At 41.6% G+C, this 27,377-nt stretch overlaps 1 protein-coding gene across 1 annotated transcript in view; it reads right to left on the reverse strand.

The window, feature by feature from the left end:
* Nucleotides 1–6,128: 6,128 nt before the first annotated feature.
* brinp1 (bone morphogenetic protein/retinoic acid inducible neural-specific 1) overlaps nt 6,129–27,377 on the reverse strand; it is a 120,776-nt gene continuing 99,527 nt past the window's right edge. The window contains exons 6-8 of the mRNA XM_017459414.3: nt 25,197–25,433; nt 20,429–20,651; nt 6,129–7,556 (exon numbers count right to left, since the gene is read on the reverse strand). Coding sequence (XP_017314903.1) covers nt 6,416–7,556; nt 20,429–20,651; nt 25,197–25,433 — 1,601 coding nt within the window. The 3' untranslated portion in view covers nt 6,129–6,415. The remainder of the gene's footprint in view (nt 7,557–20,428; nt 20,652–25,196; nt 25,434–27,377) is intronic.

Consider the following 27,377-nt stretch of genomic DNA (forward strand, 5'->3'; position numbering starts at 1 on the left):
AATAAGTTACTATCTGATTATTTAACCAGTTATTCGGATCTTTTAGGCAGCTTTATTCAATTCACTCTCTCCTTTACGGAAGATAACCCGTGTTATTACATTATTTGTTAGCAGGAAACCTGCTTACTAGTAAACACTTGCTGCATTCCCATGCCGTTTATTCATTAGCGAGATTTATTTATTTATTTTAATCCCTAAAGAGACCTCCGAGAGAGGAATAATCCCGTTCCCACTCAAAATAAGCAGCCGAAGGTTAAGATTTTTGGTCGAGAGACCAAATGTGGCGTTTTTTTTTTTCGCCTCTCTTTCAGAGCTGGGGATTTGACCTGGTAACCTTCTGCTCACGAGTGCACAACCTTAACCGCTAACCGCTGCTCTCTTGTTGATTTTGAACGAATGCATTCGACTGGAGATTCACCGAGCCGCCCGTCTCCGGCCCGGCGCCATTTTTAAAATGACCGGACTCCATTTTTTGTGCCATTTTATTTCCTCCATCTTCCCGGCGCGCCGCGGGAAGACGAATGGCTCGCGAGAAGAGCAACAGTGATCGTGATAGCGATGCGCACCACATTTTACATTCGCATCGTCCGGGGAACAGAGTCTATTACCAGTCGAGCATGAATTCATTCCAGCACGCTGCTGTGGAAATTAAAATCCTATTTCCCTTTCGCTCCTCTTCTCGGCCTGCACACGACGACTGGTTAAGTCTGGCACAGAATCGACACCATTTTGTGTGTTTTTAGATTTGTTGTCCCCCCCCCCCCCCCCACCCCCGCACTTATTTAGGAGTCTGGAACGACGGGCGCCTCGTCGTTAGCGGCGCAGAGGACGTGGAAGTCAGACGGTCGAAACTTCTGAACAGAGACAATGTCGGTGTGAGTGATGGGAGTCGTGTCCTGCATCGTTTTTAATTTTTTTAATTTTTTTTTTTTTAAAGCAGCTCATTTATATACTAAATCTGTGTTTTGTCCCCATTCTTTGCCTCGGGGCAACATCGTGCAGTTAGACCACTTTTATTAGGGCGATATCGTGCTAATCAGTCTGACCGGGAACGGGAGTCCGCGTGACATCTACGGGTCATTTTGAACAACTTTGCAAGCGCCTCTGAATATCGTGGAGTTTGATTTTGCATTCATTTCTGAAGTCCTGCAGGGACTGTCTCAAGCATGGACACGGGTTAGGCTGCGTAAATATGACCAGAGTCAACGGTTCGGTGTACTATCTTCTAAAACCTACCGGACTGAAGTAACCTTTTATCGGTGGAAGGACAATGATCTGACAGTTAGACTCATTCCGTCAAGATAGTGAGGACAGCGAGCTTGACGAGAACTACGGTGAGGAAGAGTGAACACCAGAATGAGGCTCGAGAGGCAGTCGGGAGGTCAGGGGACAGTCGGTAGAGTAACATGTGAGTGAAGAGGGGTTGATGATGAGCATGAGTCTGTGGATGAAGATGTTGATGACATACCAGGAAGTATCGGATATCTGCATTACCCAGATCTCGCCTCGTTTTAGGACGACGTGTATTCTATACTGCTTTTCATTTTCTACGCCGTTACAATAGTGTTCATTCTAAACCCCCCCCGGGTTTTTGTACTTCGACTGACGGATAACGGCAATCTTCGGTGTTATATTTTAACACTATGGGCCTGAGATTTAAACGCTGTAGATGTTCAATTTGTCGCTGGGGATTTCGACTTTGCGGCGCACTCGTCATCCATGAAACACAAAGCGGTGTGATTTATTGCTGTGCTCTAATTACAGCCTGGCACATGCAGGAGTATTGGAGGTTTGGGTGTGGATAGACTGTGGCTCTCACACACACACACACACACACACACACACACACACACACACACACTTCATTAGCAATAGACTGTAACTCATGGCATTAATCACCGTTTCATTTAGATTGAAGCTGGTTAAAAAGAGAACACACACACACACACACACACACACACACACACACACACACACAGAGAGAGAGAAAAGCAGCTCTATCTTCTCTGAAGATCCTCAGGCTCATACAGATGCGTTTCAAAATTTTTAGTTTTATCAAAAGATGAAAATGTACTAAATGTCAAGTAAACCGCTGTAAGGTGCTTGATGTTCCGCCGTAATAAGTGAAATTCCCAACATGTATTAGATCATATTTTACAGTTTGATCATTTCTCATGGCAAACTGAAATTCGAGTGTGTTTTTGGATGAGAGTAGAGGCTTTTTTTCCTGAAACCCTTCCAAACAGCTTGTGGTGATGTCGGTGACTTCGGATTGTAGTTCTGGAGACTTTCAGACCCCAAGACGTGACTAACTCCTGCAGTTCTCCAGCTGGGATCCTTGGAGGTTTTTTGATCCACTCGAACCGTCCTCTTCACGGTGCGTTGAGACGATACAGACACACGTCCGATTCCAGGTCGATTCATGACATTTCCAGTCGACTGGAAAGTCTTCATTATTGCCCTGATGGTGGAAACGGGCGTTTTCTTTATATGTATTGTGGGTTAACTGTACAGAACACATGAGGGGAATTTAATTAGAGAGGGCTGGTGAGGGAACACGTTCGCCTCACGCCTCCAGGGTCGGGGGTCAGATTCCCACCGTGGCCCTGTGTGTGTGTGCGGAGTCTGCATGTTCTCCCCGTGCTGCGGGGGTTTCCTCCGGGTACTCCGGTTTCCTCCACCAGTCCAAACACACGCACGGTAGTCTGATCGGCGTGTCTAAAGTGTCCGTAGTGTATGAATGGGTGTGTGAGTGTGTGTGTGATTGTGCCCTGCGATGGACTGGAACCTGTCCAGGGTGTACCCCGCCTTGTTCCCCATGCTCCCTGGGATAGACTCCAGGTTCCCCGTGACCCTGAAGAAGGATAAAGCGGTACAGAAGACGGATGGTGAGGGAACAACTGTGTATAGCTGCTACAACGTAAGAGAGCCATTCCACAACGGCAATCCAGTTTCGCAGCCATTCCACAACATCACACGGACAAAAAGTAGGATCTTTAATGAATAAAAACGAAATCATTGGCAAAGTGCTGCAGTGTAAGAGGAATAAAACACTTCGAGACGTGCTGTTTTGGGAAAACAATCAATTTTGTGGAGTGGTAGCAGTAACTTCATACTTTTTCCTTGACATCATGACAGGCAGTGCTTTACTGAGGGGTTTTTTTTTTTTTTTTAAACTTAAACCAAAAGTTCTGTTTTTAATTCCCAGGTCAACTTCACCGGGAAACTTTTTCCAATGTTTTTCAGCAGTTTTCTCTCACAGCCGTCCATGACTGAATGAGTTTCCCGGTCACGTCGGTAAGTCCCCACTCTAGCACACTTGGCGCCCCAGGCTAGCTTCACCCAGGAGAAAGGTGTATCAGGAATCAAATAATGCTTTAGACCATAAACAAATACTTCACTACATGCTGAGTGAGACCGCGTTCAGCTCTTGCGAAGAAACGATGACCACCCGATCGCGGCAGGAGTACCGTCTCATCTGTGTATGTATGGGATCAGCACTGGCTGAGGAAGACCGAGAAGAAGAGGACATCCACGGACATCCGGCGACGAAGGCGCAACCGACGCGGTGCTTGCAAACATATTCCCCTGTGTACGGAGACTTTCGAGACACCCTGTAGTATCGTATAATGTTAACAGTGTAACAAATTTCAAGACCCCCAGGAGTCCATGAAGCATAGCCAAGGGGGCTGTTTTGTTTTTGGAGAGTTTTTTTTTTTTTTTTTTAAACCATCATTATCAATTCCTTATATTATTTACTTTGCAGCCCGTCATTTGAATGAAATGGGTTCACACCTCAATAAGCTTATAAATCGTCTCAACTCGGCCTTAATGCATTTTGTGTTTGGAGATTCCAGGAATAAATAAATAAAAAATAAATTAAAAACAACGTACTATGGCTTCATAAATACTGAGCCTAGAATCGTATAGGTGTAGTTTGTGGATTAAGATCACATCTGCAATCCCATCCAATTAAGATCATATGCGGTACTAACTAAACCAAACCGAATAGGAGATGAAATAAAAGGTATACACTTCCCTCCGATTCAGAGCCGGCTACCCGGCACTAAAACACCTCGACCGTCCAAATAGATGGCGGAGAACCGGGCGTGGCATTCGGGATCCGCTTAGAACCCGAGAGCCGAAGTGAATCAATCAAAAACCTCGCAGAAATATTCGTCCCTCGTGCCTCAGTGATGCTGGGTGACTCTTAATGCAAAACCTGCGTGGGAGTGGTACAGACAAGCACGGCTCTTCTTATTAAATATAGCATTTTTAATGAGAAATAGATTATTATATGAAACATTCAGTTGAAGAAAGCTGATTATAATTTTTTTTTTCCCCCCTTTTTTTTTTTTTTCCTTTTCTTTCCCAACAGAACAGCAGAAATTACACAGACAAGGTAGTGAAAGCTGTTTGCCAATCAGACCCATCGCCGGGCGTACCGGAAGGCACCGCCCGTGTCTCACATGTCGTTCTGTAAAAGGCATAAGAAAGGACAGCGTATGTGCTTGTATGCATGGGTAAAAGGAGGTTGTCAGGGCGGCGTTCGGCACCGGCTGGTGTTTTTTTGTTTTTTTTTTTTTCCCCTTCTTCTTCTTGTTCTTCTTCATCATCCTGCGCGAGAAAAAATGATAATTAACCCAGGGGCTCGCAATCCTTCCGTTATCTTGTGCTCGAGTTGCCGTGGCTGAAAAACTCGCGGAGACTTAAAAAGCTTTTGATTTCATGGCGATACCAAGGCAAATGTAGCTATTTACACATAATATACATCTTAAGTGTTTTCAGCACAGGAGGTGACTCCAGTCTCCTTTTAAATACATGCAGAATACAGCGAGCGAGGATGGACAAAACTTCCTGTCTGCCCTTTTCAGTACTGACGGATGGTGGAAAATAAGATCAGGGAAAGGAGTAGTTTATGCGAAAATGACATGAAACCTTTTTGAAAATGGTTAAAGGGGTAGGTAGCAGGCACTTAAGACTGAATGCTAATAATAATAATAATAATAATAATAATAATAATAATAATAATAATAATAATAATGATGACATGGTAATCAATTTGACAGAAAACGGACTACGACTTTACAAAAAGAAACTTTTTTTTTTTAAAGCGTACATTATACAGTGGATTACGAGGCTAAACTCAACATGAAGTTTCAAATACACTTTACATCTGGCTTCAGAAAAATGCAGGAGCAATCCAGAGTCTTCATATTTCGATTGTGGACTACTGTGCTGTTTTTCATAGGGAAAAAAAATAAAAATAAAAACACAAAAAATAAAAAATAAAAATAAACAAACAAAACACTATACAAAATCATGTATAGGAATTCATTCTCAAAATAAATGTATACAAGCCTATCTTTATTTTTCAATCCCCTGGGAAATATGGCTTTATGTCATCTTTTGCAAGTGTAACGGACTCAAAATCATTTGATCTTGATGCTTGGAATCTTTTTTTTTTTTCTCTTTTTTTTTTTTTTTTTTTTTTTTTTTTTTTTTAAAGCACACAAATTGAAAAAAAAAAATCTTAACATGTCAGCGGTTACAGGCTAGACTTTTTTTTTTTTTTTTTTTTTGCAAAGCTAGAATTGTTTGTTCACCTTCAGACCACAGACACTTCACTCAGGGACCCACAAAAAAAAATAAAAAAGCAAACATAAAATAAAAATAAAAAAAAAACCCACACGATTCAGGTTCGGCTTTGGTCACTCGTTCTCAAATGACATGAGCGACTAGCAAACAGCGATTAGCATTAGGCATCAACAAAACTGGAGCTATAAACAAGTGGAGGATGCTTCCTTACTGCCTTGTATCATGCCAAGCGCACTCAGAGGGACGATTAAACGGAGCATGAAGGGGACGCTAGAGAGATAACGACTTCCCGTCGTCCGAAAACCGGATAGACCTAAGATTAGTGAAATGTTTGGTATGTTGCAAGTCGTCAAATTAAAAGACACACTGGTCTGCTTTGCTAATTTGTTAAAAATACATGTTACCCAGTAAAGAATGGCAGTTTCAGATGGACCTTTGCTCCCTCTGAGTAATATCAAGGCCTCTGTCATCATTAGATGTTGAATTTATTAATATATATATTTATATATTATATGTATGTATATATGTACTTTTTTTTTTTTTCTTCTTTTCCTTTAATGCTCCATTTGGAAGTGACAGACATGCTTGGACAAATATGGTACAGTCATTAATTTTTTTTTCCTTTCTTCCGTAGTGAACTAAAAGGCTTAATCTCTGTATTTTTAGTTTCTTATTTAACAATTACACTTACAAAGGTGTTAATAGTACATCAAAAAACGCAAAACGTCCCAAAGGAAAGGGAAATAAAAAGAATCCTTTTACGTCCTCTCCAACGATTGATCTCCGGTAAGTTTGCTCCGTCGTTAGCGTTTAACTTTCAGCAAAGTTTGGTAGTCAGATGGTCCGACTGTTTCAAGATCTCCGTATTGTACATGTCCAACGCATGATTGACACGGATCATCTCACTGTTGTTGAGCTTGAGTCGGTGCTTGAGCATACAGGAGAAAAGGTCTAGCTGGGGTTTCCCAGGCGCCGCCGGAGGGGCCAGACGGTTAATCCTGTCCCTGATATCCAGGAGCAGGAGCATGATGGACGAGGATGAGTAAAACTGTGTCCCTTGCGTGTAGGACTGGTTGACCTGCTGGACGGCACTCCGGAGAAGGTCGGAGTTGAAGCGTAGGCTGTAGCCGAACACCTGGATGTCAGAGATCTTGATATAGATCTGGCGCTTGTTGGGGTCGGAGAGGTCCACGGGACCGTGGCCGGTGTCATTACGCAGGACGGTGGGCACCTTGGCACGGCTGCGTAGGTAGATGTGCACCGTCTCGAAGAAGGTCTTCCAGCGATTGCCCAGCATCAGGGTCCAGTTGAAACACTGCGAGTTCTGGAGCCGTACCTTCTCCCAGCGGGGGTATCCATGTTCACCGAACGGCATGCTCCATCCTTCCGAGTGGCTCCCACTGAACGGGTTGACGTAAACAAAGAACATGGGGTCCATGCTGCTGTTACGCATCTGGCAAATCTTCATGGACAAGCCCACCATCATGTGCAGGTAGTCCATGCGGTTCTTGTTGCTCTTCAACGTCAGCGACATGCGCTTGCGCCAGCGCGGGTCGAAGAAGGTCTCCAGGCGCACCTCGTTGCTGATGAAAGTAGTGTGGATGTACAAACGCGAGTCCATCTTCTGCAACAGGTACTTCAGCTCCAGGTCCTGAAAGTCCAGATCCGTCTCGAAGCTGATGAACTGCTCGCTGCGCTCCGAGTCCACGTTCTGCGGCTCGCAGCGGCCGCGGTACAGCTTGTAGCCCTTGTTGCACGAGCCGCACTGAGATATGTTAGCCAGGCTGCACATGGCGCAGCTGTTGTTGCCACCGATCACGCACGGGATTGGACGCTGGCACAGAGTGATGCCCGTGTGGCATACGCATGTGCGCTGGCTCTCCAGGAACGTACCCCAGAAGCCGTTCTCATTGCAGTAGAGGAAGGACTGCACCCGGTTGAGCCACTGCAGAACAGATCTGTAAGACAAGTGGATAAAACGGACCGTTAACAATGCGCCAAGGCTCGCTGTTGCAGAGGATTAAGTAACCGTCACAGGCTGCTACAGTTTGCAACAGTCTAATCAGTAAAATGGATAATATACTCTGCCAAAAGACAGACTTCATTTCTCCATGAATATCACAGCCCCCACCCCCATCCGGCACCCCTCGTCATTCAGATTTCACATCTCTAGACCATGGTTAGTGAAAAGTGATGACCCCACCATTCTGCAAGTCAGCAGGACCTCCAGGCACCTCCAAAAAAAAACACCATCGCCCGAGGACATGACACTGAAGGTGACGGTGGAAAGATTCCGAAATTCTACTTTTCTCCTCAGCCTACTGTAGAATAATTATATCTGAATGTCATTTGCACTTAAGGGATTATGTACCGCTAATTGGGCTAGAATTTCTCTGAAAACGACTTCACTCATATCCTCAAGCCTCACAGGACAAAGATCTGAAAAAATATGTGAATTCTTCAACTGCTGCATATTTAATATGGGTCTAATGTAATATTAATACCCCTCCGGTTCCATAGGTTAAGGCTTGTGGGGCCATGAAAAGCTTTGTACATTTTGACCAAACTGTGGAATTTATTTCAAAAGAAAAGAAAAAAAAAACGTTTGTTTTTCCTTCGAAACATTGCTTTAGTTCGGGGTTTGATATTTGACAGATGTGAAAACGTATCAAGTACGGTAGCGCGGGGCTACACGCACGGTTTCGGCCAACTCAAAGGCCGGCCAAATCTCCGCCTCCAACCGGACGGTGATGTCATGACTTTTACAAACTTTTAGGTGGAGGTGTAAAAAAAACAGCAGACCTTTCTGTCGCGGTAAGGCCACGGGTCTAGACGAATCGCACACGGAGAGATAGACAAGACACTCAGCGGAGAATTGTGGGAAATGAAACACCATCGTATGCATGACCTTCTGGTCGAGTTCCCCAACATTCAAGGTCACATTAAAACAGGGTTCTCTCTGCTCATGCAGCATTCCGTAGACATGAATTCCGTCTCCGCTACAGAGAAACGAACGCGGTGTGTGGGAAAGTCCTCGTCAGCCTCATATCACCTGAACGTTGTTGTCGTCTCCGTTCACCAGAGTGAGCGTCTTACAAATATTCATAACGGTTGCATTCGATCTAAATAACGCGGCCTGAAATCCGAGTATCACCGGAATGTAATTTTACTTCCGACGTGCTTTAGATCGCGTCGCTGATTAAATCGCTTAAGCTACCGGGTTCATTCGAGTGCTCTCGCCGTTTAATATTGTCGCCGGATATTTATTTGCAATAAGTCGGCTTTACGCGGTTTGAAACACTAGGCTACAATATGTTGCGTTCTGCTTTTTCTCCAATATGTGATTTCGGAGCAGCTTGCCTCTTTTATTTCTGCTATTATTATTTATTTTGTGCTGGAGTAAGCCACAGGGAATGGGACTGAAATGACGGGAAACGATCGCTGTTTGCTTTCTCGAGTCACAGTACATTGGCGTAATGGTATTCAGACAGCTTTTTGGTGTTGGGGATATGAGAGAGAGAGAGAGAGAGAGAGAGAGAGAGAGAGAGAGAGAGAGAGAGAGAGAGAGAGAGAGAGAACCAGGAGGATAATAAAGCAAGAAATAACAATGATTTCTGGTTTTTACCACTCTTTGGAAAGAAAAAGCTCTCTCTAGTCTCTGTCTCGGTCTACGATATTACCTAAAGAGTAATACACTGCGTGTCATGCAGTTATAAGGAAATAATCAATGACGGGGTAGTGTGATGAAGCAGAGTTACTGTTACCAGCACATACAGTAGTCGGTTGATTATTTTCCACGTCCCGAAGCGTATTATTCCGACAGGAATTCTCCGACGAATGCATGTATGGTTTTATCCATTAAAGGAGTCATGCATACTTTTTATCCGTTTATAGTTACGTTTAATCGGCCGAGGAAAAGAAGAAAAAACCTGCAGCTAATCGTTAATGAATAAAACACACGATTCCGACTTGGTACCATCATGAATAACGATCGTAGCGTTTCATACGTCACCGAGACGAGCCGTGTGGGTGTAATACACAGCGAGACTGGACGAAAGCTACACTCGTTCCTCTCCCTCTGCCCTTTCTCTCGTTCCTCGGTATGGCATTCCAGCCACCGTTTATTACATTACAGCTAATGACAAATGGCGACAATTCCAGTGAGCCTTCAGCCAGGGCAATAACCGCAGTCTGGACTTCTCATAAGCAGAGATGGGCTCTGCACTTTCCTTCCTCACTGCTGTTTTGATTAAATTCCAAAATGGCAGCTATTTTTTTTTTTTTTTTTTTTTTTGGGTATTATTATTTTTTTAAAGAGAGATTTTATTCTTTTTAAAGTGAGATTACTTGCTTTGCTTTGAGTTGAAAGAGAATTTCCATCTGTCTGTACTCCTGTGTTCACACAAGCAATGGTGTCACAATGTCTGCTGTTGTCTCCTGAGGCAGTAAAACACCACAGCTTTCTCTCTCTCCCTCTCTCTTTTTTTTTTTTTTTTAAATATATCATTTAAATTCTAATTAAAACCCATGGGGGAACAAAACGAGCTTGCTGTTTGAATTGTTTGGTATTTCAATCCAGTGTTAATTCAGTGTTTCATCAGCAACATAACTGAAAGTTGAGATTAAAAAATAAAAAAAAAAGAAAAAAAAAAGAAAAGATTAAATGCATTTTTAAAAGTCTGCACCTAGAAACTTGACTTGATGGAAATGCAACAGAAATGCCTTGTGTTGTACATTCTAAGGACTAGAGGCGTAACGCGCAAGGCCGCGATCTCTGAACGTATCTGTTCGGTAATCCTGTTATTTGTATCTGTTTCTGCGGGGCGTCCGAAAGCAAAAACATTGTTCACCAAAGCGTGAACATGTGGAGCATACAGTGCTGTAAATACAGTAATAAAAACAAAATGGGCGTGGCCTAATCCTGCTCATCTCATGAGATTTTTTGTCTGCTTGTAAATGGCGCACTTATAGAACGCTTTTATCCAAAGTGCTTTACACTGTGTTCACACACACGCACTCACACACCAATGGTAACAGAGCTACCATGCAAGGCGCTAACTTGCCATCGGGAGCAACATGGGGTTCAGCGTCTCGCCCAAGGACACTTCGGTATGTGGAGTCGAACCGGCATGGACCAGGAATCGAACCGCCGACCCTACGATTAGTGGACAACCCGCTCTACCACCTGATCCACAGCCACAGCTGTTTGTACCTGCCTGTTATATTTTCCAACAAATTTAGCTCCGTTTTCCCAAAATAATTTCAACCACCGTGACCCCGAGCAGGTGACCACTAAGGACCGCCACATGTTCACAGTCCCAGTCCAGTTTTTAAAAAGTGGTTAAAGGGTTAAAGACTCTGGGTTACTGATCAGAAGGGCAGGAGGTCAGGCCGCAGCATGGTCAAGGCCCTTAACCCTCAACTGCTCAGTTGTATAAATATGATCAATGTAAGACACTCTGGATAAGGGGCGTCGGCCAAATGCCATAAAATAATAATAACAATAATAGTGTGCCTCCGATTCGTATCTGTATTCATTTAGAACACATGTATCTGTTCATTGTAGATGATCTATCGGTGTTCAGTTATATCTCAGAGAAGCCACGTCCTATAGGATAGGTTTTTAACCTCTCTTTTCTTTGTTTAGTTCATCACTCTCAAAAAATATCCAATATTTCAGGAACGAGGTCAAAATGAAATATGTGCATCACGTAGGAGGTATGAGGATATCTATACAACATTTACAGTAAAGGGAAAGGCTTAAAGACATGCCACTAATCCCGACTAAAACTAGAGAAGGAGCTCAGCTTCTTTCCTGCGTGAATACAAAAAAATAAGAAGTGCTGAAATGGGAAACTTTATGCATCAGCTGTTCGATTCCAGCAGGGCAGGACTGCTTACACACACTCGCTTTTCCTGACGGAAGGAAATTGCACGGCTCGCAAAAAAAAAAAAAAAAAAAAAAAAGAGGCACTAATCGAATAAAAAGAGGGTTTTATTGCTGAGCTGGATTTCCCTCTAAAACTTTGCATTTCACTCCAGAACGTCCGTGCACACTCAGGACCTCTTCTCTATAGACAGACAAGAGCAAAAGCACAAGATAAGGAAGTGTGGGCACTGAAAAAATGCAGCCTCGTGTATATATATATATATATATATATATATATATATATATATTATGAATTTTATCATTCAGCACTTTGACATGACTATAAATAGCTTTGCATCCCTGGTCTTATCATAGCGCATCATCAGAATAGTTGTGCATTTTTCTTTCATAACGGTGTTTCGTTTTTAGGCTTCAAGCAGAATCTATCCGTCTCCCGGTCCGAGGGGATTGTGGATGCCGTTTGCTTCCAATAATGAGCCACTTGTTTCTCTTCAGCGTCAGCAAGAAACTCTCCCCTTAACAGTCAGCCAAAGAGCAGGACGAGCGGACAACTGGGACTCTCTCAGTGACAGATACTGTAAACTTCAGCTCTAAGCACAGACAGCAGGTAGAACCAGGGATTTAATACATACATACATAAATACGCACGCCAAATCCACCACCAATACCCTCCTAAACGTATCCAATAATTGGCACCCCGTCCAGGGTGTACCCCAGCTCACACCCGATTCTCCAGGTTTCCCCGTGACCCTGAAAAGGATAAAGCGGTATAGAAGATGGATGGACGTATCCAATACATGCGATCTTACCGGCTTAAAGTCCTCACGATGGCTCTGCCTTATTTGCGACAGGAGCGTAAGGACTCCCAGTACGTCATTCGAGCGATGCCACACTACATCTATCTGAATTTCCCCAAAGTAAACACTAACAGCTTGCACATTATGTAACGTTTCCACGGAGCCGTTTATCGATTTCCAGGTCAGAAAAAAAACGAACACTCGTTAATAGTGTGGAAATCCAGCCGGATCGAGAAGCTCCGTTAACACGTCGTATTTTTCTACGTGTCGTTTAGACAAAGCCCCGAGAGAGCTTAAAACATCGAGACGATAAGCCGATCAACCCAGGTTCACGTTAGAGAGTCTCCTTATACTCGGATTTACGTCTTTTCCCCCCAAACTAAAAGGATTTTCACGTCCACCGCATTTCTTGTGTAAACGCTCCGGTGAACAATTTATGAATGAATTGAGGCCCACTCTTGGTAAAGTTAGTGAATGAACTCAATTTCACTGAACATTGACTTGAACTACTATTTGAAACACGTCAGCGAAGCAATTTCATGTCGTTTGAGACACAAGTGGTGAACGAAGTTACGTTCATCAACTTGAGAAATACTGCAAAGTCAAAATAGCACGAGAGAGAGAGAGAGTCGATAAACTCGAAACTTCAAAGCTGAATTGTTCACTGCAATGATACTGGAAAGCCGTTTCCATGGTTATAGCTTCTAAGAACATTTATCGGGATCCAAAACATCATAAGTGTTCTAGTTTAAGAATATATCACCATCTTAAATATCAGTTCCTGATCAAAACACCACTTTATTCAGCAGATATTTAATATTCAGGTATCAGAGGAATATGAACGCTATACATTTAGTTAAAATCAACTTAAATGTATAATTAAAACGTATTCATAACCAGTTCTCCGTTGTTAAATCTTAATTTTTTCTTTCATGCAAGATCAAATTGTTAGTGCAAAGACAAACTACTAACACTATTACTACTATTGCTGGGTTAAGTATATTTTTATTTTTTTAAAAGCTGACCAATTAAATAAATAAATAAATAAATAAATAAATAAATAAATACAACAAAAAAAAAAATTTAATCAGACAAACAAACACAACCGCAGAACAAGCAAATCTCTGGCGGTGTGACCTGAAGAATATATATACACCCAGACAAATGAGGCTAAATGAACAACAGCTGAGCTCTAATCAGTAGGCGCCGGTACTCAGGAGTAGGCGTGGCTATTGGCTGAGGATTCTGGGAGTTGGAGTTCCTGAAGGAAATATCAGTTCTGACAATAATCTCTCATTTGAATACGTCACCATATTTGTAGAAAGAAAAAAAAAAAACAGTGCTAACAAAGACATGTGTAATCACTCATATGGTTGAATTGAACATTTATGGAAGGAGTCTCCAGTGTCAGCACTTTGTACCAGTTAGAGGTAAAGCTATAACTTTAATTATCCAGGACAGATGAGTTTTACGCTTTGCAGTTTCTCAGTAACATAACAAGTTGCGTTTTTGGTGACTGAACGGCTGTTTAGAGCTGCTACATCGTAAGCGAGGACAGAAACGAACTCGTTTCGCAACATTAAACGTAACCATAAACAGATCAAAAGTAACACGTCATCAGCAAGACCTAATATTAGCATCAGCTTCATATATCTTTCCTCGTGTTATTAAATGGCCTAATCTATGTTTTTGGAGTGTTGTTTAGCCAGCTACGCACAGTACGACTACGTACAATCAGCAACTGAATAAATATGCCTTAACAAAAGGCTTTAAAAAGTGACATATTAGAGATCCGAAACAACTCTGTGCTGCCATCTTCCCAATTAGCCAACAACCTGCGTGTGGTGATGTCGAGACGTAATTTGTGCTACCTGGGTGTGCTATTTGGATGTGTTTGCTGGATGCTGACCCCTGCTATAGGCTTTGATTTGTGAAACAGCATGAAAAACAGACTTACATCCAAATGTTTTTGTTTGCATTCAAGCTTATTTAAATGAAATGCTAATTCGACGCTTTGGTGCGGCAGTAAATTAGCCACCCACTTTGAACTGTAAAAATAGGTCTTGCTCATACATAGGAAAGGAACCGCATTCCACTTCGAATAAACAAACGGAAAGTGACCATTTAATTGGCTGGAGGTCTTAGTTTAGTTTGCAGTACAGCGACACATTCATCCATTTCTCTCTCTCTCTCTCTGTCTGTCTCTCGCTCTGTCTCTGTCCTTCCCCTCTGTGCTGTCAAACGTCCTTGATGCTCGCCCCGCAGAGTCCTGACTACACTCTGCTCGCCTTTGATAACGCTACTGCACAAAACCCTGTCAAAGCCGCCATTGAAGCGTGGATGTGCTACCTCCACATTAGTGACAACTGACGTCCTTGCCATCCACAGCAAACACCCCCACCCCCACCCCAGCTCCAACACCAACACCACCACCACCACCATCCTACTCCCAATGCATTTCCAACCTTTCATGTGGCTATCAGTTGTGCTCTTGATGTACTCCAAGTTGCTTTTCTTCTTCCTTTTTCCTGAGCATACACGTTCAGATCTAATCTGCTTGTCAAGTCTGCCAGCATGTTATGGAGAACGAAAAGTCTGCCGTGTCTTAGATCAGACTTCATGAGTCTTATCTACAAGGGGACAGTTTCTTCTCCAGCTGTGTTTACAAGTATCTTTTCAGGGTTCTGGGTTGATATGCAAACTAGGTGAGTTTCAGAGGGCCAACAAATCATGGCCTTGCTTGTCTCGACCATCGATGGTGGTGTGAAAGGCGGGGAACCCAGACTCAAGTAGAACGTCTGAATATGTTGATTTATTCAAAGCTTGGGCTTGAGGCAAAACAGTATAATTGCAAGGAGACGTCCTGGCTACATCTCCAACTCATAAGGTTATGACCTTGTGAACCAACCAATTTGTTCACAGAAACAACTAAATGAGGGTGACGTGCTTGAACTTCATTTAATTATACACCATACAAAGGTACAAACACTATCCCGGCTACTAACCTTAACCGTTGTAACTTTATACACACCTTTGGCGTATGAATTCTGACATACACGTATTTGCCCATTACTGTCTTAAACCTTGCGTATAAGTTCCAGACTAGCCCCAGCTAGTCTCATGCTTCGCAACTGATATCTGATATCGTTTCTGATTTCTATGGGTACACTTTTCTGGCCACAAGCTTCAGAATCTTAAATTTAAAGCTTGGCTTTAGAGAAGCTCTAAATTATTTCAAGAAGCTGAGAATTCCTCACTACATCGCCAACACCCTCGCAGGCCAAATATAACACTGTTTAAAAAAAAAAAAAAGAGAAATGTGTACAAATTCAACAAAGCAAGGGTGATGTGCTTGGATTTCATTCGATTATATTGTATTCTGGGCTATGAAAGCTAATCCTGCTCGTAACGCCATCTTTAAACGTTTTGCGAACTGCAGCAAAAGACCATTATTGTCTTGAAGCTTGTGTAACAGTTGCAGACGGATCGCGATATCTGATACCTTTTGGGCACTTTTCTGGCCACGGGCTTCAGAATCTTCACTGTTACAAGTTAAAGCTTGGAGAACATCAAGATCATTTTAAGAAGTGGAGTATTCCTCTCTGGATCTCCAGTAAAAAGCAGAAGCCAAGTGAAAGTGCAAATTCTAAACAAGGGTGACGTGCTTGGATTTCATTTGATTGTGTACAAAGGTTGAACAAAGGTTAAACCTTGCTCCTAACTTGAACCTTCGTCACTTTTTTACACAACTTTGTCATGCAAAATTGTAACGTATTTGCAAGTAAGAGACCATGTTGTGTGACCAATAAGACCTTGAATTTGTGCAGCACTTGTACCTGGCTAGTCAGCCAAGTCACCTAGCATAGCTAGCTAGCTATGATGGGTGACTATGTATATCTGCTTAAACATTTTAGCTCACTAGTAAGTTGCTAGCTAGCTAGCTATGATAGGTGACTATGTATATCTGCTTAAGAATTTTAGCTCGCTAGTAAGTTGCTAGCTAGCTAGCTATGATAGGTGACTACGTATATCTGCTTAAATATTTTAGCTAGCTAGTAAGTTGCTAGCTATCTATGATAGGTGACTACATATATCTGCTTAAGTATTTTAGCTAGCTAGTAAGTTGCTAGCTAGCTATGATAGGTGACTACGTATATCTGCTTAAATATTTTAGCTAGCTAGTAAGTTGCTAGCTAGCTATGATAGGTGACTACGTATATCTGCTTAAATATTTTAGCTAGCTAGTAAGTTGCTAGCTAGCTATCTATGATAGGTGACTACGTATATCTGCTTAAGTATTTTAGCTCTCTAGTAAGTTGCTAGCTAGCTATCTATGATAGGTGACTACGTATATCTGCTTAAATATTTTAGCTAGCTAGTAAGTTGCTAGCTAGCTATCTATGATAGGTGACTACGTATATCTGCTTAAGTATTTTAGCTCGCTAGTAAGTTGCTAGCTAGCTATATATGATAGGTGACTATGTATATCTGCTTAAATATTTTAGCTAGCTAGTAAGTTGCTAGCTAGCTATCTATGATAGGTGACTACGTATATCTGCTTAAATATTTTAGCTAGCTAGTAAGTTGCTAGCTAGCTATCTATGATAGGTGACTACGTATATCTGCTTAAGTATTTTAGCTCTCTAGTAAGTTGCTAGCTAGCTATCTATGATAGGTGACTACGTATATCTGCTTAAGTATTTTAGCTCTCTAGTAAGTTGCTAGCTAGCTATCTATGATAGGTGACTACGTATATCTGCTTAAATATTTTACCTAGCTAGTAAGTTGCTAGCTATCTATGATAGGTGACTACATATATCTGCTTAAGTATTTTAGCTCGCTAGTAAGTTGCTAGCTAGCTATATATGATAGGTGACTATGTATATCTGCTTAAATATTTTAGCTAGCTAGTAAGTTGCTAGCTAGCTATCTATGATAGGTGACTACGTATATCTGCTTAAATATTTTAGCTAGCTAGTAAGTTGCTAGCTAGCTAGCTATGATGGGTGACTATGTATATCTGCTTAAACATTTTAGCTCACTAGTAAGTTGCTAGCTAGCTAGCTATGATAGGTGACTACGTATATCTGCTTAAATATTTTACCTAGCTAGTAAGTTGCTAGCTAGCTATGATAGGTGACTACGTATATCTGCTTAAGTATTTTAGCTCGCTAGTAAGTTGCTAGCTAGCTAGCTATGATAGGTGACTACGTATATCTGCTTAAATATTTTAGCTAGCTAGTAAGTTGCTAGCTATCTATGATAGGTGACTACATATATCTGCTTAAGTATTTTAGCTAGCTAGTAAGTTGCTAGCTAGCTATGATAGGTGACTACGTATATCTGCTTAAATATTTTAGCTAGCTAGTAAGTTGCTAGCTAGCTATCTATGATAGGTGACTACGTATATCTGCTTAAGTATTTTAGCTCTCTAGTAAGTTGCTAGCTAGCTATCTATGATAGGTGACTATGTATATCTGCTTAAATATTTTACCTAGCTAGTAAGTTGCTAGCTATCTATGATAGGTGACTACATATATCTGCTTAAGTATTTTAGCTTGCTAGTAAGTTGCTAGCTAGCTATATATGATAGGTGACTATGTATATCTGCTTAAATATTTTAGCTAGCTAGTAAGTTGCTAGCTAGCTATCTATGATAGGTGACTACGTATATCTGCTTAAATATTTTAGCTAGCTAGTAAGTTGCTAGCTAGCTAGCTATGACAGGTGACTACGTATATCTGCTTAAATATTTTAGCTAGCTAGTAAGTTGCTAGCTAGCTATGATAGGTGACTACATATATCTGCTTAAGTATTTTAGCTTGCTAGTAAGTTGCTAGCTAGCTATATATGATAGGTGACTACGTATATCTGCTTAAATATTTTAGCTAGCTAGTAAGTTGCTAGCTAGCTATGATAGGTGACTACGTATATCTGCTTAAATATTTTAGCTAGCTAGTAAGTTGCTAGCTAGCTAGCTATGATAGGTGACTACGTATATCTGCTTAAATATTTTAGCTAGCTAGTAAGTTGCTAGCTATCTATCTATGATAGGTGACTACGTATATCTGCTTAAATATTTTAGCTAGCTAGTAAGTTGCTAGCTAGCTATGATAGGTGACTACGTATATCTGCTTAAATATTTTAGATAGCTAGTAAGTTGCTAGCTAGCTAGCTATGATAGGTGACTACGTATATCTGCTTAAATATTTTAGCTAGCTAGTAAGTTGCTAGCTAGCTATCTATGATAGGTGACTACGTATATCTGCTTAAATATTTTAGCTAGCTAGTAAGTTGCTAGCTAGCTAGCTATGATAGGTGACTACGTATATCTGCTTAAATATTTTAGCTAGCTAGTAAGTTGCTAGCTGGCTATCTATGATAGGTGACTACGTATATCTGCTTAAATATTTTAGCTAGCTAGTAAGTTGCTAGCTGGCTAGCTATGATAAGTGACTATGTATATCTGCTTAAGTATGTTAGCTAGCTAGTAAGTTGCTAGCTAGCTAGCTATGATAGGTGACTACGTTTATCTGCTTAAATATTTTAGCTAGCTAGTAAGTTGCTAGCTAGCTAGCTATGATAGGTGACTACATATATCTGCTTAAATATTTTAGCTAGCTAGTAAGTTGCTAGCTAGCTAGCTATGATAGGTGACTATGTATATCTGCTTAAATATTTTAGCTAGCTAGTAAGTTGCTAGCTAGCTAGCTATGATAGGTGACTACATATATCTGCTTAAATGTTTTAGCTAGCTAGTAAGTTGCTAGCTAGCTAGCTATGATAGGTGACTACATATATCTGCTTAAATATTTTAGCTAGCTAGTAAGTTGCTAGCTATGATAGGTGACTATGTATATCTGCTTACGTATGTTAGCTAGCTAGTAAGTTGCTAGCTAGCTATCTATGATAGGTGACTACGTATATCTGCTTAAATATTTTAGCTAGCTAGTAAGTTGCTAGCTACGATAGGTGACTATGTATATCTGCTTAAGTATGTTAGCTAGCTAGTAAGTTGCTAGCTAGCTAGCTATAACAGGTGACATGGCTGACTAGCCAGGTACAAGTGCTGCACAAGGTCTTGAATATAATTCAAGGTCTTGAATATAAAACAGCCAGTGAGTGTAAATGTTCTCAGCTATCTACTACACATTACCATATGTTAGAAAGTTAGATATCATGAGTAACATTTTGCAGTGTTTTCCAAACATTAGCTACGTTACTAGCTAGCTACTGATCTACTGTATGTTCTCTGTGTAGTGCGTTTGCTCAGAGTCCATGCTGTTTTGCTGAGATGAGATCTGCTAATGACCAACCAGAACACTGTAGGATATTAAGGTGAAAATGCCCCTCGGTACTCTTGTCTGATCACAATGTCCCATTTGCACCATTAAATCTGATATTACATCTTCAGTGATCGTTTACTATGGTCTATGGCTTTATTACCCACACACACACACACACACATACACACATTTCTTTTTAACTTGCCTATCAGCAGTTTGTATAACTCCTATGAAAAATATAAGCTTTTATATTGTAATATAGAGGTTTTATTAGACGTTAAGATGGACAGAGTATAACAGCGAGTACACACTGTGGACTGCAATGGCAAAAATGTCCGAACTGGCTGTCCTAAGTATATGATCTTCATCTTATTCAAACACATTCAGTTTAGATACTTAAAGAAGTTGGCACTAGTTGAAATTTTAACACTTGAAATACAAGTTGAATGATTTTAATGGCCTTTTTCTCTAGATTGTCTAGGGTTAGGGTTATGGAGTCTTTCTTGGGCACCATATATCACAAAGGCTGGTGAAGTGTGAAAGCTACTGAAGAGCTTTCGTTAACGGTTATAACGTGGCACGTCTCTGTCGTTGCGATCCGAAGATATCTGGCTATCAATCACGTCACAAGTGTAGACGATTCCCGTATTGGTAATGACGTAATGACACAGGCTGTCCACGAAAGAATACAACCATGTGACCAAACACTCTCTCTGTCTCTCTCTCTGTCTCTCTCTCTTTCTTTCTCTCTATCTTTTAATTCTATTGAGTTTCCTCATGATGAACTGTACTCATGATCCTGACACCAAAAGTTAGTGTGTGTGTGTGTGTGTGTGTGTGTTTGTGTGTGTGCTCACCTCTCTCTAGGCATCTGATGGTTGGGGTTGTGGTGACAGCGGATGCTGAGGCTGAACAGTTTACGCGCCGTGCGCTGAATCTTCAGCCTCAGGACCTCAAGGGAGCTCTGGAGCAGCCGGTAACGAGCCTGCAGGTCCCAGTCGCTCCCCCACAGCAAGTGCACACTGCTCACCGGCAGGAAGTGTGTGGAGGGGAGACGCTTCAGGAACGATTTGAACTCATCTGAGAGACACAGAGAAGAGAGAGAGAGAGAGAGAGTGTGTGTTCATTAAAGCTGTCACACTTACATCAGTTTAACACTGAATAATAAGATTTAGCACTCGTAGCTCCAAATAAAACATGGCTACTACTCTCAAGTTTCACAATAAATACCAGGGTGAGGGTTAGGGTTAATCCAGGGTTAGGGTTAAACCAGGGTAAGGTTAGGGTTAACCCAGGGTTAGGGTTAAACTGAGGTTAGGGTTGGGATTAACCCAGGGTTAGGGTTAGGGTTAACCATGGGTTAGGGTTAAGCATGGGTTAGGATTAGAGTTAGAGTTAACTAAGGGTTGGGGTAAACCAGGGTTAGGGTTAGGGTTAACCAAGGGTTGGGGTAAACAGGGGTTAGGGTTAGGGTTAACCAAGGGTTAGGGTTAACCCAGGGTTATGGGTAAACCAGGGTAAGGGTTAACCAAGGGTTAGGGTTAGGGTTAACCCGGGGTTAGGGTTAAACCAGGGTAAGGTTAGGGTTAACCCAGGGTTAGTGTTAAACCAGGGTAAGGTTAGAGTTAACCCAGGGTTAGGGTTAAACTGAGGTTAGGGTTAGGATTAACATAGGGTTAGGGTTAACCATGGGTTAGGGTTAGAGTTAACTAAGGGTTAGGAGTAAACCAGGGTTAGGGTTAGGGTTAACCGAGGGTTAGGGTTAGGGTTATCCCAGTGTAAGGTTAGGGTTAAACCAGGGTTAGGGTTAGGGTTAACCCAGGGTTAGGGTTAGGGTTATCCCAGTGTAAGGTTAGGGTTAAACCAGGGTTAGGGTTAGGGTTAACCCAGGGTTAGTGTTAAACCAGGGTAAGGTTAGGGTTAACCCAGGGTTAGGGTTAACAAAGGGTTAGGGTTAAACCAGGGTTAGGGTTAGGGTTTTTAGCATGTTTAAAAATTCCTATTATTGACACACAGAAAATCATTCAATGAGTGTCGTATACAAATGTTTATGGTAGTTATATTAAGTACCTTTAGTGTACAATGTGTCATTTATTTATTTAAAAACATACATTTTAGGCTTAGTTTAAACAAAGACGAACCATTTTTTAAGAAATCCTTACAACTGTTTTTTTTTTTTCCAGTTTATAGTCAATAATAATATAATTCAAGAATAAATGAGCTCAAACAAGACAAATCTTTTTTTCTTCTTCACATTTTCTTGAAGAATAACTTTAAATCCAACTGTAAATCCTGGGTTTGTTTTTGGTACAAGATCATTTTTTCTGACATTTTAAAAAATAATAATAATTTCTCACACTCGTTTATACTTATAGTAGTAAAAAAAAAATTATTAATAAATATTTTGATGGAAAAAAAAGGTTTAATCTTTCATAAATTATGAAAAAGAAAAAATGCAATCCTTGATCCTGGACTTTTTGGCCCATGCTGTGGTATTTCTGAAATGTTTTAAAACTCCTCCAGGATTTCCGAGGTTTAAGAGGTAACTCTGAAACGTGAATTTCATTTTAAAGTTACTCTGGACTCTCGAGTCTACGTTCAACTTATTTCTAAAGCCTGTAAAGCCAATCATATTCATATTCAGATTGGAACGAAGCGGAGTTAGAGTTGGCTTTTGTCACAATCTTTTCATGATGTTTCACGTCCTCGTCCCTCACGCTGTGAGTCAGTTGAGCCCAGAAACCGGGTTTAAAAAACAGACCGAGACCGAAACAGGAACTGCTACAGCGTTGTCTCGGGCGGCGAGTCCTCGGCACGGTGCAGGAGACCGTGACGCTTTCCGTCTCCGTGAGTATTTTTAGCATCTTGGCTTTATTGACAGCGTTGTTATAACGGTGTCAGTATGAGCGCAGAGAGATCTGCTAATGCACACGCTTGCTGCTTTAAATGTGCTCCGTGTGCAGCAAGTAAGACCCTGCGTTACACCGGTGTAGATTATACGGCCTGACGTCTACGTCAGAGTGTGGCTCGGTGCCTTGTGGAAATAGCGTCATGAATTGGAAAGGACATAAAATACTCCATGACTCGTGTAGGTTGGGCCCTTTGTGCACCTCGCGCGCTGTCATGGCCTGTGCCTTTTAGCTTGTGTTTGCTCTTTACATCCGAGGTGACGTCCGGTAATGTCAATACTGACACTAAGCTCTGGTTCTGTTCATAACGTATCAGCGAATATCCCATCAATCTGTGATGCCAATACGATTAAGGCACCGGATCACTCTGTCAGTGTATTTACCCCATATGCAAGGAATAAAACACTTCATGGCATGCCGTTAGAGGAAAACAATCAATCAACGTGCAGTTTCTGCTACCACTGTTAAACACTCCTGTTACAAAGTGCTGAGTGGCACTGGAGACTCCTTCCAAATATAAGCGCCGATGTTCCCAGTGGATTCTGATCTTCCTCCGTCACTAAAGGGTTGGGCTTGAAAGTGCTTGGCCCCTTAATTGCTGCTTGCTATATTTTGAATGTTATTTTGAAAAAAATAAAATCACCAATGCGGCCAACGAGTCGTAAAGTCCCGGAAAAGCAAGTGAAGGTGAAGATGTTAACCTCTTTCTTGCATTACATTTGATACTCTTCGAGGAAAGTATTACTCTTACAACGATTTTTTTTTTTTAGATTTGCTCAAAGCAAATTTTTTGAGAGGGCACGTCCGTCCAATCAACCAATTAACCGTTTCAAACAATTACTGTGCCCCTGACGGAGCAACGATGCGTCTCGGAGGACCACTTTGTGCCTTTTGCTGACTTTCGTTTTATTTTCCCTCCCCCGTCCACATTCCCTTCTGTGTTTATCACACACACAGGACCGGTTCGTTTATTGCCGGGCCCGTCTCCAGAAATATTGTGCCGACCTTGAGGCCTTCAAACTCAATTTGAGTGTCCTCTGTTCACTATAAGTATATCTGAGTGTCAGGTTTTATTTGGGCCTTTTATTACTTGTTAATAATACATAAGCTGCAAGGCCAGTGAGGTAGATATTAAGCGATGTCCTCGGAGAGGAAACAAACCTATTTTGGTTATTTTGTTCCTCTTTTTCGTTTGGGGAGTATGGGGAACACTGGCTTTGTGTGCTAGTTTTGTGGGTTGCATAAACAAAAAGACATTAGAGTTTGTCTGTGCTGGAATTATCAGCTCTGCTACTTATGAGAGGAGGGACGCTGAGTGCCTCTAAATGCCCAAACAATATGGAGAAACTTAATACCTACAAAAATGCCCGGGGTGATGTTTGCTTTTATCCGACGCAGACTGTCATTTATTCAGTGGGATTCGGTTTACTTCCTGTCTTCTGAGCCTGCTCTGATCGTATCATCATATGCCTCGTATCAAATATGCATCTCTCAGTGACTTGTCATGGACGTCCAACTTAAAGATTCATTCAAATTACAAAGCAAATATGGTTTAGCTGTAGCGTTCGCATTTTCCGACCCCTCGAAACAGCCATACAGAAGCCACTTGAAACCGTTCACGTCCTTTCCCCTTCGGTGAAGTGGCATTTTGTCAAGTTTGGTCTGACCGCTGCTTTACGATTTTTATCCCGAGCTTTCCGAGCTAACGCAGATCAAACTTCACTCTTAAAATTCGCCTCGAAGAAAAGCCGATTCACTGAAGGGGAAAGGACATGCGACGTAAAAGACGCCTTTGTTTCTAGTAGTCTTAACTTTCTCTTTAGACCAACTTCATCTAGGCAAATTTTTAAACTGCGAAGGATCGGTTAAAAAAAATATATTTTGGGGTCATTCGGTAATAAAAGTGGAGGGTCAGACGTGATTTGCAGCTGCACTACTGTCATAGCTGCGGTTATAGAAAATGAATGAACACCTTCCAGCCAATCAAAATCCAGCGCTGTGAGATAAGATCGCATAATTGGATTGTGACTCTATTTCTAGACTACCACAATGGTGATGTTTTGGAATACTGCAGTCTGTACCACATAATATTTGCAACTTCTCCTTCTCTCACTAGTTTCTTTATATTGTTCTTTTTCCCGCTAACATGATTGCTGTGAAATAAAAGCATGAAGACAAATCCATCATTTCTTAATTACTGTAAGTGTTTAAAGTTTCTCTGGAAGCGTGCAGAAAAGATGATCTAAAGCATGCTGTGTATAAAATGCAAGACACATCCTCTGCTTGTAAAATGGCCCCCGAACCAAGGTGTTTCTTTCGCTCTGCTATAAAAGGTGTATTCTCTCTGAGCTTTTTGATCACGCTGAGCTCTGTGGATCCAAGCAGAAAGGCTAAAATTGACTGTCGTGAGCAGCTTCTCTTCTCCGACAGAAGGTATCACAGCCTGTGAATAATTCATGGGAGCTTTATTGGAGATCGGCTGAACGGCGTTAACATGCGCCTCTGTCTCAAAGTCAGGTGGCTCACAGATTGTTGGAAAAAAACTGACAGTGGATTACTGATTAAAATATAGGTGATTAGATTCATTTAGAACCTCCCAATATACAATACAGAGAATCGAATCAGTTGATTCGATTTGAAAGAGTCATTTGAAATGAAGAACAATTTGCACATCATTACCAAAATAAAGCAGGACTGGAGGACCTTCCAAAGTTACCTGAGTTCTCGAAATCCTTGTACGAAGCAGCCCAGGACTCGGCCATTCCCCGGAGCGTGTTCTCCATGATCTGCAGGTCGGTGGTGGGACAGTTGCATTGTGGGAATTCGTCAGCGCACTGGCAGATGCACTGGTTGCTTTGACACACGTACTCTCCCTCACCGTTGCACATGATGTAGCTTAGAGCAGACTGCACAAACTTCTCCTGCAGGTACTCGGGAAGAATCACCTGGAGACCTGCAGAGAACATACAGAGAATCAACACAATGGTAGGTATTGACTTCCCATTAAAGAGAACCTTGTGGAAGTATATCAAGAACAAAGCAGGGATTGACAGAATTCTGGGAATGTGTTCTCCATGTACACCACATGCTCTTTTGCTCTGTCAGAATTGTCCAAAATAAGTATCAGTAGAAGATGGGTATCATTAATCCCCTCCACTTTACACAGACCAGCCTTTACTCAGTCACACCTGTTACTGCCTGCCTTGTGGTAGCGTGAAAAGTGTGTTTTTACATGGATTGTGCCTTATTCAGAATGTTTTAAAATATATATTCTTTCAATTATAGATTATTAGAAGAATAATTTATCCCCAAAAACAAACTGATCCAGGTCAAACTTTAAGGTTCTGTCTCTTGGTTAGTCTCAGTCTTAAGGTTCTGTCTCTTGGTTAGTCTCAGTCTTAAGGTTAGTCTCAGTCTTAAGGTTCTGTCTCTTGGCTAGTCTCAGTCTTAAGGTTAGTCTCAGTCTTAAGGTTCTGTCTCTTGGTTAGTCTCAGTCTTAAGGTTAGTCTCAGTCTTAAGGTTCTGTCTCTTGGTTAGTCACAATCTTTAAGATTCGGTCTCTTGGTTAGTCTCAGTCTTAAGGTTCTGTCTCTTGGTTAGTCTCAGTCTTAAGGTTCTGTCTCTTGGTTAGTCTCAGTCTTAAGGTTCTGTCTCTTGGTTAGTCTCAGTCTTAAGGTTCTGACTCTTGGTTAGTCTCAATCTTTAAGATTCTGTCTGTTGGTTATTCTTAGTCTTAAGATTCTGTCTGTTGGTTAGTCTCAATCTTTAGATTCTGTCTGTTGGTTAGTCTCAATCTTTAGATTCTGTCTGTTGGTTAGTCTCAATCTTTAGATTCTGTCTGTTGGTTAGTCTCAATCTTTAGATTCTGTCTCTTGGTTAGTCTCAATCTTTAAGATTCTGTCTCTTGGTTAGTCTCAGTCTAAAGGTTCTGACTCTTGGTTAGTCTCAGTCTTAAGGTTCTGACTCTTGGTTAGTCTCAATCTTTAAGATTCTGTCTGTTGGTTAGTCTCAATCTTTAAGATTCTGTCTCTTGGTTAGTCTCAGTCTTAAGGTTCTGACTCTTGGTTAGTCTACATACGTAAATCACTTGATCAGTGTTCGCAGAGAGAGCAAGTCCTCCAAAATAGTATGATTAGGCTGTGAGCTGTTGGCCAAGACTTCCCCTGCTTTCCTCCTTCATCCACCCAAGTACCAGTGTGTGAGGATTGGAATCCTGCATCCAATGATTTTCTCTGCATGATGGACAATTTGGTGTAATTTCTGCTGGCAAGATGATGATGATGCAAAGGCAGACCAGAAAGAGATGGAGGCTGCGATGACTGATTCTATTACAGCTGTTTATATTAGACCATTAGCGAAGACATTGCACACACAGGTCTAATATCCGTCTGGAAAACACGATGAGCAACAAAAGCATGGCTTAGTTTATGTAATCACGTCGTCAGGCCGTGTTATAGTGTGTGTGTGTGTGTGTGTTTACGCACAAATGAAGTTTGACCGCAGTTTGGTTTGACTTTGAAATGTCCCTCACAAGGGAGGGGGTTCTCCATAATGGGATAAAAAGGAGCCATGATTGATGCGTTCTGTCCTGATCTGTTTCGCCTTATTTACCAGGCCGCACATAATATCCTTTCATGCGTGTGCGCGCTGTGAGAGAGTCATTGAAAGAGAAATAATGAAAGAGAGAACAAAGAGCGAGTATTTGTTTCTGAGACGCAGATAGAGAAAGTTTGTGAGAAGGAGAAACATCAAGAGAAGAGACACGGTTATAGAAGGGAAGAGAGGACGTCCAAACTACTCGAGGCATAGACGAGAGAGGCGCGTTAGAGGCAGAAGAGTGGTGCAGAGATACCGAGAGTGTCTCTAGCGCTCTGTAAAAGTCTGTTTATTTTTGTCC

Source organism: Ictalurus punctatus, chromosome 28 (assembly GCF_001660625.3).
Source record: "Ictalurus punctatus breed USDA103 chromosome 28, Coco_2.0, whole genome shotgun sequence".
Taxonomy (NCBI): domain Eukaryota; kingdom Metazoa; phylum Chordata; class Actinopteri; order Siluriformes; family Ictaluridae; genus Ictalurus; species Ictalurus punctatus.